The 13,116-nt window shown below is 46.0% G+C and overlaps 1 protein-coding gene and 1 long non-coding RNA gene across 3 annotated transcripts in view; one reads left to right on the top strand and one right to left on the bottom strand.

Moving 5' to 3' along the window:
• DNAAF9 (dynein axonemal assembly factor 9) overlaps positions 1-13,116 on the top strand; it is a 132,602-nt gene that overhangs the window by 84,265 nt on the left and 35,221 nt on the right. For both annotated transcript variants that reach the window (XM_058685045.1, XM_058685046.1), the window contains exons 22-28: positions 959-1,105; positions 2,184-2,272; positions 2,687-2,788; positions 3,290-3,407; positions 5,291-5,379; positions 6,664-6,822; positions 12,146-12,271. In XM_058685045.1, the coding sequence (XP_058541028.1) occupies positions 959-1,105; positions 2,184-2,272; positions 2,687-2,788; positions 3,290-3,407; positions 5,291-5,379; positions 6,664-6,822; positions 12,146-12,271 (830 nt within the window). The remainder of the gene's footprint in view (positions 1-958; positions 1,106-2,183; positions 2,273-2,686; positions 2,789-3,289; positions 3,408-5,290; positions 5,380-6,663; positions 6,823-12,145; positions 12,272-13,116) is intronic.
• Positions 1,119-2,240, bottom strand: LOC131485507 (uncharacterized). Its single transcript, XR_009248874.1, has 2 exons — positions 1,928-2,240; positions 1,119-1,285 (listed from the first exon to the last, which is right to left on the bottom strand). It is a non-coding gene; the product is annotated as an uncharacterized LOC131485507 (long non-coding RNA).

A 13,116-nucleotide genomic window follows, 5' to 3' on the forward strand; every position in this document is an offset into this window, starting at 1 on the left:
TCATATGGAGCCTCAAGGTATGCCCAAACAACCAAAATAATCTTGAAAAGAGCAAAGTTGAAGTACTCACACTTCCTGAGTTCAGTACTTACTACAAAGCTACAGTAATCAAACAACCGTATGGTATTAGCATAAGGTCAGACCAATAGAATAAAATAGCCCAGAAATAAACTTTTGCATATATGGTCAAATGAGTTTTGACAAGGGTGCCAAGACCATTCAGTGGGGAGGGACAGTCTTTTGAACAAATGGTGCTGGGAAAATTAGATATCCACATGCAAAAGAATGAAGTTAGATCCTTACTTTATGCCGTATACAAAAATCAACCAAAATGGAGCATAGACCTAAATGAAGAGCCAAAACTACTAAACTCTGAGTATAAAACACAGGAGCAAAATCCTCATGACTGACCTTAGAGTAGGCAGTGATTTCTTGAATATGACACCAAAAGCCCAGACAACAAATGAAAAAATATATAAATTGGACTTCATCAAAATTGAAAACTTCTGTGCATCAAAGTACAAGTGCAAGAAAGTGAAAACAACCCACAAAATGAGAGAAAATATTTACAAATCGTGGGGTGCCTGGCTGGCTCAGTTGGTAGAGCATGCAGCTCTTGATATTGGGGTCATAAGTTTGAGCGCCACATTAAGTATAGAGATTGTTTTTAAAAAGATTGTAAATCTGATAAGGGATTAATACCATAGAAAGAGTTTTGAGGTGACGTTTTCAGTTTAGGAGAAAAGACCCTTGTACTTCCTGTATCTCCCATAACTGGGTATTGGAAAGCCAATACCATAATTCCATAATTCCAGCCATCCATAATTGAACCCTAGTATATCACATAATGTGAAAATAATTGCAGTGAAATTCATTATATGTGTTCTGACAGTAATCATGAGGACTAGTGTCATGCAAATGGCTTTTCTCACTGATGCTCCCTTTTTTTTCTCTTTAGGATTCCACCAGTGTTGTTGCTGCCCTTCTGATAGAGTTCAAAAGTTCTCTGCTTCCTCATCTCCCAGTTCATTTCCATGGATCAAGCAATTTTCTGATGATTGCCCTTTTCCCCAGATCAAAGATATACCAAGCATTTTACTCAGAGGTAACAGCAATCATTAGTCAGCAAAACAAATACTTTTCTTTTCCTTAGGAGTTTACATGATAAGGCCACATCACAGGGCTAACAGTGAGGTGATGAGAGGCAGAGCTGGGATGGTGGAAGTGGCTGCTTCTAATCCCTGTGGGTCCTGGAATAGTGCTTTTGCCATTGGGAGATGAGAACCTAAAAGAACCAAACAAAAAGCTTTTTAGCTGCTAAGACAAATCTTCTTTGTCCCTTTAAATCCTAATTAGAGTCATTTTTCTTTTAGCTACTTTATTGAATTGTTGGGCCATACCTATTGGATAAGAGCTCTCTAGCCCTCCCCAGTCTCTGCCCAAGGTTCACAAGCCCTGCCCTTGTGAATGGTCCCACCTAACAGTCTGCATGTTATAGGCACTCAGTACAGGTTGCATGAGTGAGAGAGCTTACCAAGAATTACACAACCCACTTAGAGACCATGCTATAGCCAAAGTTAAACACATGGCCAGCCTCATGACTGGTGGAAATGCTCGGAAAGGTCTGATTGCAGCAGCTTATAAGGGGACAGTGTCCCTCTCTCAGGACAGATTGACAGAACATGGAAGAGAGAAGGGTTGGCCTGGTTGCAGAGTGGCATCGCAGGCTAGTCTATGTCTTACTCTTACTGCCTGCTCATCTTTCCTACCTCCTTGTGCTTGTCCTTTCAATCCAGGGACATAGAGATAGCACTTCAGATTCTTCTCAGCTATCTCTGTGCCCCTAAACAGGACTTGCTTGAACTGCTCCTTCTGTCTGGCCCCATCACCAGGGAAGAACATGCCTGTGCTGCCAGAACAGTGTTACCTGACACCTTCCTCCGTGCTTCCTGGCTTCTGAAGGAACAGAATCCCTGGGAGAGGAACCCAGAAAGAAATTCTAGTTTTGAAAAATACAGAACAAAATTGCTTCAGGCGTCTATTTTTGAAACAAACTTGTTTGTTATGATGGTTTTTCTCTGTCCTGACAGTCTAGATTTTCAACAACCATCAAATCCCCATGTGGATTCCATATCCTGTTGTTGGGTTTAAAGTGTTCTTTGCTCAAATTCTGTTTTGTTTAGGTCTTCTCCCCCTGGCAACAGCAGGCTAACTCAGGGCTGTCTTTAAAAGTGATCCAGGAAGATGGATTATCTGTGGAACAAAAGAGATTGTAAGTGGCTGCCTTCAGTGTTTATGCTTGTTTCCCTAAGCTGTGTGTGTCTGCTCTCTCTGCAGGACGACTTACGTTATGTAACACAGGGGTCTTGGCTTCTGAAAGGGCCAGCACAGTCATTTCAGTGCTGCCACTTGCAGGTAGCCAGTGCCCTTGGGGAAACAGAAGTCAAGAGAGATGAAGTCCACCAAGAATCAGAAACCTGTAATATTACCAAGGGTTTCAGGCAAGCCTTCCTCTCTGGGTACACCAGTTGTCACACACTAATACCGCACTGTGTTTAAGTCATTGAGATGCTTATTTTGGAAGTGTTGACTCTGTCACAAGACTCTGGTTTGAAAGCATCAAGTTATGTAAAGTGTGGTGCTATAGGGAGATGGAGTTCTAATCTGTGAGCTTTTGATATTCCAGACACTCCAGTGCGCAGAAGCTCTTCAGTGTCCTGAGCCATTCTGCTGGGGAGAAACGGAGTCCTCTAAAGCTACTCCCAGCCAAACTCCCAGAGCTGGACTGGTGAGCTCTGGTTTTCTGTTTATAGATGTTTCATGTTCTGGCTTTTGAAATGTCAGAGACCTCAGCGTTGGTCCTTTCTAAGCTGCTTTTTCCAGGGGCGCCTGGGTGGCTCAGTCGGTTAAGCGTCCGTCTTCGGCTCAGGTCATGATCTCACGGTTTGTGGGTTCGAGCCCCACATCGTGCTCTGTGCTGACAGCTCAGAGCCTGGAGCCTGCTTCGGATTCTGTGTCTCTCTCTCTGCTCCTCCCCCACTCGCGCTCTGTCTCTCTCTGTCTCAAAAATAAATAAGCATTAAAAAAAAAAAATCTAAGCTGCTTTTTCTTTGTAGCTTCTTAGGGATCAGTGTAAACAGTAGTAGTGACACACCATATAGTTTTATTCTCTAGAGAGTATCTGTCTAAGGTTTCTTTTTTAGCAGTTAGATAAGGCGTTTCTCATGTGAAGGAGCACATTCAGGCAAGGCTGGCAGTGGTAACATTAGCATTGTCTTTGTTTTTATAGGTTTCTTCAGCATTTTGCCATCAGCAGCGTTAGTCGAGAGCCTGTGATGAGGACCCATCTCCCAGTCCTGCTACAGCAAGCTGAAATCAACCCTTCTCACCGAGTAGAAAATGACAAGGTACAGCAGCTCAGCAAATATGCTGGGAATTCACAGGAAGATAAGCCTGATAGCCTGCCCTTTGACCTTCTGTGTCAGTTAACAAAAAGAGCTCAAGCAGGGTCCCTTTTGTAAGACTCTCCACCTCCTAGGATACTGATGTAATGATATACAGGAAACCTACTCTGTGCAATGACTGTGTACAGGTGTCTGTACTGACCCCAGCCAAGCCCTGTAGCAGCCATAGAGCCCTAGCACCTTGCCATGCCCTCCCCTGGCTTCTCCACATCTTTCAGATTCTTGCTCAGTGCTCTCATCCCATCAGCCTTTTCTATTTGTGACAAGGACTTACCTGGAAGTGGGTGACACATTGAGCTTAATAAGAGGAAGGGCCTTATTGGGCCTTGCTGGCATCACTAGGGTAAGGTGATACTTTATAAACACTGTCTTCCCAAGAGTGGATTTTAATCCACTCCCACCTCACATGCCCCTCCTTTTGACCCCTCCCACCATTTCTCTGGAACCAGAAGTCATAATATACTCCAAGAGGGCATTTATTTATACATAAATCTAGAAGACACTCCCTGCAAAAGAAAATAGGAGTACCAAGCAGTTAGAAGCCTGGTTTTTCCCTAAGGCAAGAGTTTAAAATGAAAATGCCTACTCATTAAAAGGGTGCTATAGGACTGGCCCTAAAGTAAGACGGTGTCTGGCTATAAGCACATGTGCTGTGATTTGAGAGCCAGGGACTTGGGCGCTGAGGAATAGGACCAGGGTGGGGAGGAGGATAAACAAGAAGTTGCATGGAATACTGCCCACGGGGACAGTAAGGGATATAGAGTAGGAGCCTGGTTGGAAGGGAGGAGGGAAAACTTCTGATTCCCACAAAAGAAGAGAGATCCACAGCCATCTTTGTGCTGATGTGACCAACTAGAGTGGTAACTGCCACCAGCTAAGCTTTAATCTAACTCATCTGTGACCAGGCCCATCCCAGTGAGTCTTGTGAAACAAAAATTTACATCGAGGGGTGCCTGGGTGGCTCAGCCGGTTAAGCATCCAACTTCGGCTCAGGTCATGATCTCGTGGTTTGTGGGTTCAGGCCCCACGTCGGGCTTTGTGCTGGCAGGTCGGAGTCTGGACCCTGCTTCGGATTCTGTGTCTCCCTCTCTCTCTGACCCTCCCCCACTTGCACTCTGTGTCTCTATATCAAAAAATAAATACACATTAAAAAATTGTTTTAAAAATTTACATTGATACTGTTCAGTAGGTGTATGGTTCCTTTCCTCCCCTGCTCCACCTCTTCTCTGTCACTGGATTCCTTTAAGTTGCTTCAGAATACATACCTGCAGAGGGCCCTGTTTTCATCTGGTTGTGTGTTAAGGCTAAGAGAGTCCAACCTGCTCTTCACCTAGTCAAGATTCAGACGTACTTCCTACATTCTGTTTGCTTCCTTAGCTCAGGCCATTTGGCTTGGGTGGATTGGGCAGCCAGACAGAAACATCCCCATGCCACTCCTCTTCCTTGGCTGAGCTTACTTACCACACCAGTTTAGCCTGTGGCACTTTGTCTCAGACCTCCTTTCTGCCCAGTGTTTTCCATGGTATTTTAACTGATCTAGTCAAGCCTGCTGCATAGAAATTATATTAGTAACACTACATTTTACGTGGTGTTTGCTATGTCCCACACACACTGTTCTAAACACTTTACATATATTAACTCTGTTAATCATCACACCCACCTGCAAGATAGGTTCTGTTATTAGACCAAGGACATATACCTAGGTGAGTGCTGGTGCTGAGGTTCAAACCCACAGAACCTGGTTCCAGAAATCATTTTTCTTAACCTGTTACACAACGCTGCCTCCCTGATGAATGACAAACTCACGTGACTTTTCTTTCATGTAGGTGACTATCAGCATTGTAACTGGCCTCCCAGGCTGTCATGCTAGCGAGCTCTGTGCTTTTCTGGTCACTCTGCACAAGGAATATGGCAGGTTAGTACGGCTGCTGCCTTTGCTTTGGGGAAAGGGATTCTATGCCTGGGCCCACATAGGCACTGGGAAACCTTCAACATGTACTGGCCTTTGGTGTGATTGGTATTAGCACAGGAGCCATCCATCCATTCATTTAACACATTTATACTGAACATGTCCTATATGCCAGACATTGTTCTAAGTGTGGGCGACAAATGAAAAAAAAAGACTAAAAATGTCTCTGCCTTCGTGGACCTTACATTCTAGTTTAGGAAGACAATTAACCAGACAAGGAAAGTAGTATATTAGCTAGTGAAAAGTGCCATAGAGATAACAAAGTAGAGAAGGGTATAGGGATTGCCAAGCTGGGAGGGAGGTCCCAGTTTTAAATTGGGTGCTCAGGGAAGACCTCACTGAGAAGCTGGCATTTGAGCAGAGGCCTGAGGAGATGAGAGGAGTGAGTCTTTGGAAATCTGGAGACAAGCACTGTAGCAGCAGAACTAGCACAGGCAAAGGCCAGGGAGTGTGCCTGGTTAACAGGCAACTCAGGACCGGGTTGATTAGAACTTGGGAGCTGGTGGGTGTGATCCGTCCCTGACCACAAGGGGACTGCATCCGTTCCAGTGCATCTGGGACACGTTGACTTAGGGGAAATTGGGAAGATCGTTCATCCATCACTTTCATATGGCTGGCAGATTACTAAACATCCCTGGTTAACTGAACAGGCATTTAATATCTAGTCAGTCTACCTCGAAGTAAGGCATCCTGCAGGAGGCCATAAGGAAGATGGAAAAGATGGAGAAGATAGAAATCACCTAGAAGTTTGGGAGTTTAGGGAGATGTGGGAGGTTGGACAAGTTTTACAGAGATGCTCCAGAAATATTGGTCTTCTTACAAGTACTAAGTAGCTAGCCAGTTCCTCCTTATTTCCATTTCTTTTGTTGTGCAAATAGTCTGAATTCTTCACCCTGCTCACTTCTTAGCAAAAATTTTACTCAGCACCAGACTGAAGCCATTTTATTGGATGGTCCTTCAGGAAATGACTGCCCAGTCATAAGGAGTCTTTCTCAATTCTGAAGTCTGATTAATGGTCATGTGCTTACCTGACCTTTTCCCCTGTGGCAAGGCATTTCCTGTCAAAAGTTCCAGTGATAGTGGTTTCAGGATACGGAGCTCCCCAGGCCTCCTGTGCGGGGTCACTGGGCAGAATGTGGAAGTACTGGTCACATTTGGATCCACTGGCTGAGTCTGTGGGGCCAGGCCATCAGGCAGCCCCCATGCTGAGATTATACTTGCCGTTTCCAGGTGGATGGTATACCGCCAAATCATGGACAGCTCCGAATGTTTTCATGCTGCCCACTTCCAGAGATACCTTTCCAGTGTCCTGGAGGCCCAGCAGAACCGCTCTGCCCGCCAGTCAGCCTACATCCGCAAGAAGATTCGACTGCTAGTGGTGTTGCAAGGGTGAGCACTGGAAGTCTTCTGGGGACAATGGGAATGGTGATGACCTTGCCATTACTGTTGTATTTTGTGTGTGGCTAGCCTGGGACACAGAATAACCTCCACATTTGCATGAGCAGAGTCTGCACTACCCAGAGAGGCCTCAGACAAGCAAGGACTCCGGTTACCATCTTGTGGCCCAGAGAGCTGCTGTAGCTTGCCCACAAGTTTTAAGTTTGGTTTCAGCACGATGGTATCCTCAAAATTCTCTATCCTCACAGTAGAGAATTAGGGAAGAAATTCTCTGGGCAAGATTCTTTGATAAGGCCCTGAGGTCTCTTCCTTTGCTGTCTGTTTCAATCCTCCCTCGTGTGGAGTTGCAGAGGCAGCCCCTATCCTCTGCATTCTCGACCCCCACCATTCCCAGGATGGCTGGTCCAGGAGGTTTTCCTGGGACCCTCAGTGGAGAACATGAATAGTCCAGTTGGGCGGGAAGCTCCCTGTGAGGATAGGTTGGACAGAGTGAGTACCACTGCTTCAGTGACCCTAGCTGAAAGGAGTTTACCTCGACCTGTTTGTTCTAAGGCCTTCCAGGGAGGAGCCCTATGCAGGCCCACCACCCCCCAGGCCCAGAAGAGAGCATGCCAAGTCAGGGAAAACATAGTCTGTGGTCTTGATGATGGCTGGTAATGCGGAAGCTTTTGGCAGTTCTCACAAAGCGCTTTTGTGCTATGCTGTGTTTTTTGTGCTCGTAATAATTACTGTTTGCAATTGGCTAATTGTTTCCAGTAGAGAGCAGGCCCAGATCCAAAGCTCTGTTGGGTTTCCTGGGCGGATGGATGGTGAGAAGTGGAGAAAAGCTGGGCTGGTGGTCCTGAGTCAGGAGGTGGACAACACTGTGCACTCCACCAAGCCATCGTTCCTCTTCTTCAGGCCTTGTTCTCACACCTGCCCTGGCCTTCCCTTCTGTCAGCCCTTTTGTCCTGTTTGTGGGCTGAGGGCATGAAAGCCACAGAGCAAGAGTCTAGGCTTGAAACCACTTGTTTTCTTCTGGCTTTCCATCACTTCTGATGGTCAAAGGAATGGATTGGTCCCTGCCAGAGTTGAGAGTCATTGGGAGTGTGGACCTGGAGTCAAATTCAGCAGTTTGCCATTGTGCGGCTGAGGGCATTTCCATCTTCCATCACTTGACAAAGCATCGTTGACTCCTTGTCTCTGGCAGTACAGGTCTGCAAAAGTGTCAGCTGCCCTGGTTGTGCCGGACTGCAGTGACCGTGTATGGCCAGCCCACTCTCAGACCCAGCCTTTGCACAGTCGAAGTCCCAGGATGCTAGGGATCTCAGCTTTCCTGAGGGACTCAGTGGAAATACCAGCAAAATGCTATGGCTCTCGATAAGACATGGTTCTTATGAGCCAGGCCCGTTCTCTTGAGGCTCAGCAGAGAACTCATGGCTGCCTCCTTTTTGCATGACCATCTCCTTGGGACTGGACCTTCATGCCCAGTATTGAGGTTGCCAGTGAAGGGAGACTCCAGAGGTTTCTCAAATTGAGATTTATAGTCCCTGGATATGGCTTTTATCTTCATTTATAGGGTTCATGGGGGAACACTGTGGTCTAGGGCAGTTTTCTTTTGTACCCAGAGTGGCCTGGTTCCATTTGACTTCCTACAGCAGTTGGGCAGTGGTGTTGAGCTTTGACATCCACTGGAACTGTTAATTGTTCTTTTAAAAATTAATGTATTTTGAAATGATAAAATTTTAGAAATAGAGGACAGATTGGTGGTTGCCGGGACTTAGGGATGGGAGTGGGAGGTAGGAAGAAGGTGGGTGTGGTCATAAAAAGACAACACAAGGGAACCAAGTGGTGGTGGAACTGTTCAGTGTCTTGACGGTGGTGGTAGATACAGGAACCTATGCAGGTAATATAATTGTCTAGAACTTACAGACAGACGCACACATAAAACTGGAGAAATCTGAATTAAAAAAAAAATAATTTTAAGGAATTTGAGAGATTATATTTGTTTATACTCCAGAATATTGTAAAAAATTATTCTTTAAATTATCTACATTTAAAGTCTCTCTCAAAACAAAAATTGAATTATTAATCTAAAACACATGCCCAAATTGTAGGCTTAAATTGCAAACATAAAACAGAGGCCAAAGGACAGTTGAATGGGGTATGTTGTTTCAGAATAAAGAAAGTAAAAATCCTGCTGGGGTTTTGTTTTGTTTCTTTGTTTTGCTTTTATTTTTAATAAAGAGAGAACTGACAAGAAAGAGGCAGACATGAAGAACCGGGGTTTTTTGTGTGTTTGTTTTTGTTTTTTTGGGGTTTTTTTCCTTCATCATGCATTTGAGGCAGTTTATTAGCCAAAGTGATCGAGTTCGGGCTCTGGTAGCTGGAGCAGTGTGCTTCCTTCCGTAGTAAAGCCTGCCTCCTCCTGTTGGGAGGCCCTGGCCAGGATGATTACAGGGCAAGGGCTGAGGAGGGAGGGAGAGCCTAGCAGCCTCCTCCCCACAGCAAGTACAGTGAGTGACAGACACCAAGGGCCTCCTGTCTTGCCACAGCAGTTCCTGGCTGCAGTGCCCACGTTCATCACCTCGATAACACTGCTCCCACCAAGGATTTTGGGGCCTGTTTTCATTCCAGCCTTTTTTCCATTAAATGGAATACTCTGAAAACCTGGGAATTACCAGGCACCCTCTCTGAAGGAAAACCCAGGATATTAAAATGACCAAAATGACCAGGATTTGGTAAATCTTTCAGTTCTTTTCTGCCCTCAGAAAGGATTCTCTAGGCTCATACTAGACATGGAAAATAAAAAGCTTCCGAAACTTATTTTTAGAAGAGAGAGAAAACTGATGCTTAGGAGCAAGGCTGGGGCACTTAACCAGGAGGGTTAAATCTGGTAAACATGATCACAAAGAGATTTGGGGCAGTGTGCAAGCATCAGTCAGTCCTACTTAACAAGGGTGCAGAACGCCTGGCAATGCAGGCAGTGTGGGGTGCTCTCTTGCATCCAGGCCTAACTAGACACTGCAGAACCAGGAGAAGGAACCCCATGTGGACATCCACACGTGTGCTCAGGCAGGGGGAGAAACCGGGGAGCAGAGGGCTCACTCTAACAGCTCTCTGGCTACCCGGCACTTGTGGGGAAGCTCTAAAACCAGGCACACCCTGTTCTTGATTGAAGTACTGCTAGTTGGTCAGGACAGAGGCAGACCTGGGGATTGGGATGTGAATATTACAGTCTGGGATAAAGCCAAGTGCCATTTTGCAGATGAATTATTTGTAGAAACTCAGGGAGTGGCTCAGGCAGGCTATACCTTTCCCCCCAGCCACCATCACTGGCTTCCCAAGGGCCCAGGCTAGGACCCAGGCCCATATGATCAGCAAGGATGCCTTCTGATTTCCCTTCCCTCTATAGGAACTGACCTTTTGGTAACAGGCTGGGAAAATGTTCTCTACAAGGTAAAGAGGGAAGGCCCCTTCTTGGAGTGGCCATGGGTCTACCCATGATTGAACATCCAGTTCCTTCATCTATCCTGCTTAGGCACCATAGATTACACCATTCAATCACTTTACATTATTATTGCAGAAACAGACTAAAAACAAATAAATGAGAAAATACAATGTAGCTGATGTTCAGTGCTGTAGGGAAGAATTTCGTGGGGACCGGTGGTGCCAAAAGGAAGGTTGCTGTGTCACATAGGCTGCAGGAAGTCAGAAGATCCCTCTCTCATAAGATGCCATTTGAGCAGAGACCTGAAGGGAACAAGGAAGCAAGCCTGGCAGATATCTGAGGAAAAGAGCACCACAGGAAGGGACCGAGAATGCCATGGTGGAAATATGTCTGGCATGTTCAGGGAAGAACCAGGAGGTCAGGATGGCTAGATTGAGGTAAGGGAAGGAATAGTAGGAGGAGAAAGTCCTTGCAGTGTGGGTGTCAGATCATAGACCACCGCGGGGGCTGAGGTAAGGGCTTTAGCTTTTTTATTTTCTTTAATTTTATTTAAATTTAATTTTTTAAATATTTTTGAGAAAGAGAGCATGAGTGGGGGAAGGGCAGAGAGAGAGGGAGACACAGAATCTGAAGCAGGTTCCAGGCTCTGAGCCATCAGCACAGAGCCTGACGTGGGGCTCAAACTCACGAGCTGCGAGATCATGACCTGTGCCGAAGTGGCGCCCTGTAAGGACTTGGGCTTTGACTCTGAGTGGGATGAAGCCACTCCGTGGCTTAGCACAGTGGGGTCAGCATGATCCTTCTAGCTTCTGTGTTGAAGACAGGTCAGGCAGGGCCAGAAGTAGGGAGGTCTGTGAGGGGTACCTGGATTGCTCAGTCGGTTAAGTGTCTGACTTCGGCTCTGGTCATGATCTCGCAGTTCGTGAGTTTGAGCCCCACATTGGACTCTTTGCTGTCAGTGTGGAGCCTGCATCAGATCCTCTGCCTCCCTCTCTCTGCCCCTGCCCCGCATGCGTGTGCATATGTGTATGGGTGCACGCGCTCTCCCTCCCTCTCTCTCTCTGAAAAATAAACATTAAAAAAAAAAAAAGTAGGGAGGCCAGTGAGGAGGCTGTGGGGTGATCTGTGCAAGAGATGGTGACAGTCCTGGCCCAGTAGCAGTGTGAGAATGTGAGCAGCCATCTCATTCTAGTTATAGTTTAAAAATTGAGAAAAAATGGAGTCAGTGATGACGCAACAAATTTTTTGGCCTAGCAGCTAAAAGAATGGAGTCCCCTCTGCTGAGAAGGACAAGGCCTTGGGAGGAGCATGCATGGGGGAGTTAAATGATTAAACATATTACATTCTAACTAAAAATAATTAAAGTTGGCTCTGGAAGTTGTAGTTTAGAGGGAGTTCCCAGCAGGAAAGACAAATGCAAGCGGGGTTTGACATGCGTCTGCTGACCTACAGAGGTACCTGATGATCCCCATTCTCTCTTGTCTGCATGTTCTGTGAAGCAGAAGGAGAGGGGAAAGCTATTAAAGGAAATAGACCAACATCGAAGCTCCTAGGTTGATTGGAAAACAGGCCTAAGGACACCAATCCCACCTTCAGAGCGCCAGGGTCATCTGCAGGCTTCCCTTCACTCCTAGAAGTGATGGGGGCTTCTTCCACTCACTCTTGCACAGTTAGGAGTACTAATGGGGTTTGGGAATGCAGAAACACTGTGGGATGCAGGGACAGGCTCTGAATCATGAAGTGGGATGACCCCAAGGAACCTAGTCACAGGTACCTCCTCGTGGTTTTCCTTCCACTCTTGCTCACTCAGCCCCTCAGTGGGCCCCTCTTCCCCCATTCTGCGGCCCCAGTCAGTAAACTAATCTTTCTCTTTTTTTCCTCCAGCTACACAGATGTCATTGATGTTGTCCAGGCCCTGCAGACCCATCCAGACTCAAATGTCAAGTCCTCCTTCACCATTGGTGCCATCACGGTGTGTGTGGAGCCCCTGAGCTGCTACATGGACCACAGGTACATACTTCGGATTATCTCCAGCCCACAAGACGTGATGGGTTTAAGTGTACAGAAAGCGATTTTCTCCCACCCACCAGAAGGAGACACATCTTTACGTGTTATTGTCTTTTGGAATGCATTACTCTACCTTATATATAATGAATGCTCAGTTATTGCTTGATTTGTGCTAGGTTCTCAGGAGATGCCTATACACTGGCAGCCTCTCCCCCTTTTTTTTTTGCACTGAAAAGTTGCCCATCTAGAGTAGTGGGACTTGAAACGGCTTCTCCCATAAAAAAAGGATGCCCATGGGGCACCTGGGTGGCTCAGTCAGTTACGCGTCCGACTTCAGCTCAGGTCATGATCTCACGGTTCATGGGTTCAAGCCCCATGTCAGGCTTTGTGCTGACAGCTTGGAGCCTGGGACCTGCTTCGGATTCTGTGCCTCCCTCTCTGTCTGCCCCTTCCCTGCTGCCCCTCCCCCACACACTCTCACTCGCACATGCGTGCTCTCTCTCTCTCTCAAATAAATAAACATTAAAAAAAAAAAAAAAAAGAATGCCCATGGCAGCCTTTCTTTTCCTCTTTACTACAGGGGAGGTGATTTGTTTCCCAAGGTACTTGGAGTATCTTATAGATAATTTTTCCTATGCTTAAGCCACCTTAACCTCGGTTAATGACATTCATTCTTGCTACTAATAGGTGAACTCTTTTTTTCTCTAGACATTGGAAGTAATATAACAACAATGAAAATTGGATAATGATTTACCTATAATCTCACTAACTCAGTGGTTTAAGTATTATAATTTTTGGAATTCCTTGCCTTTTTTGTCTGCATGTCTTCACTGTTGCAGTCTACATAT

The sequence above is a fragment of the Neofelis nebulosa genome, chromosome 9, assembly GCF_028018385.1.
Source record: "Neofelis nebulosa isolate mNeoNeb1 chromosome 9, mNeoNeb1.pri, whole genome shotgun sequence".
Classification (NCBI taxonomy): Eukaryota; Metazoa; Chordata; class Mammalia; order Carnivora; family Felidae; genus Neofelis; species Neofelis nebulosa.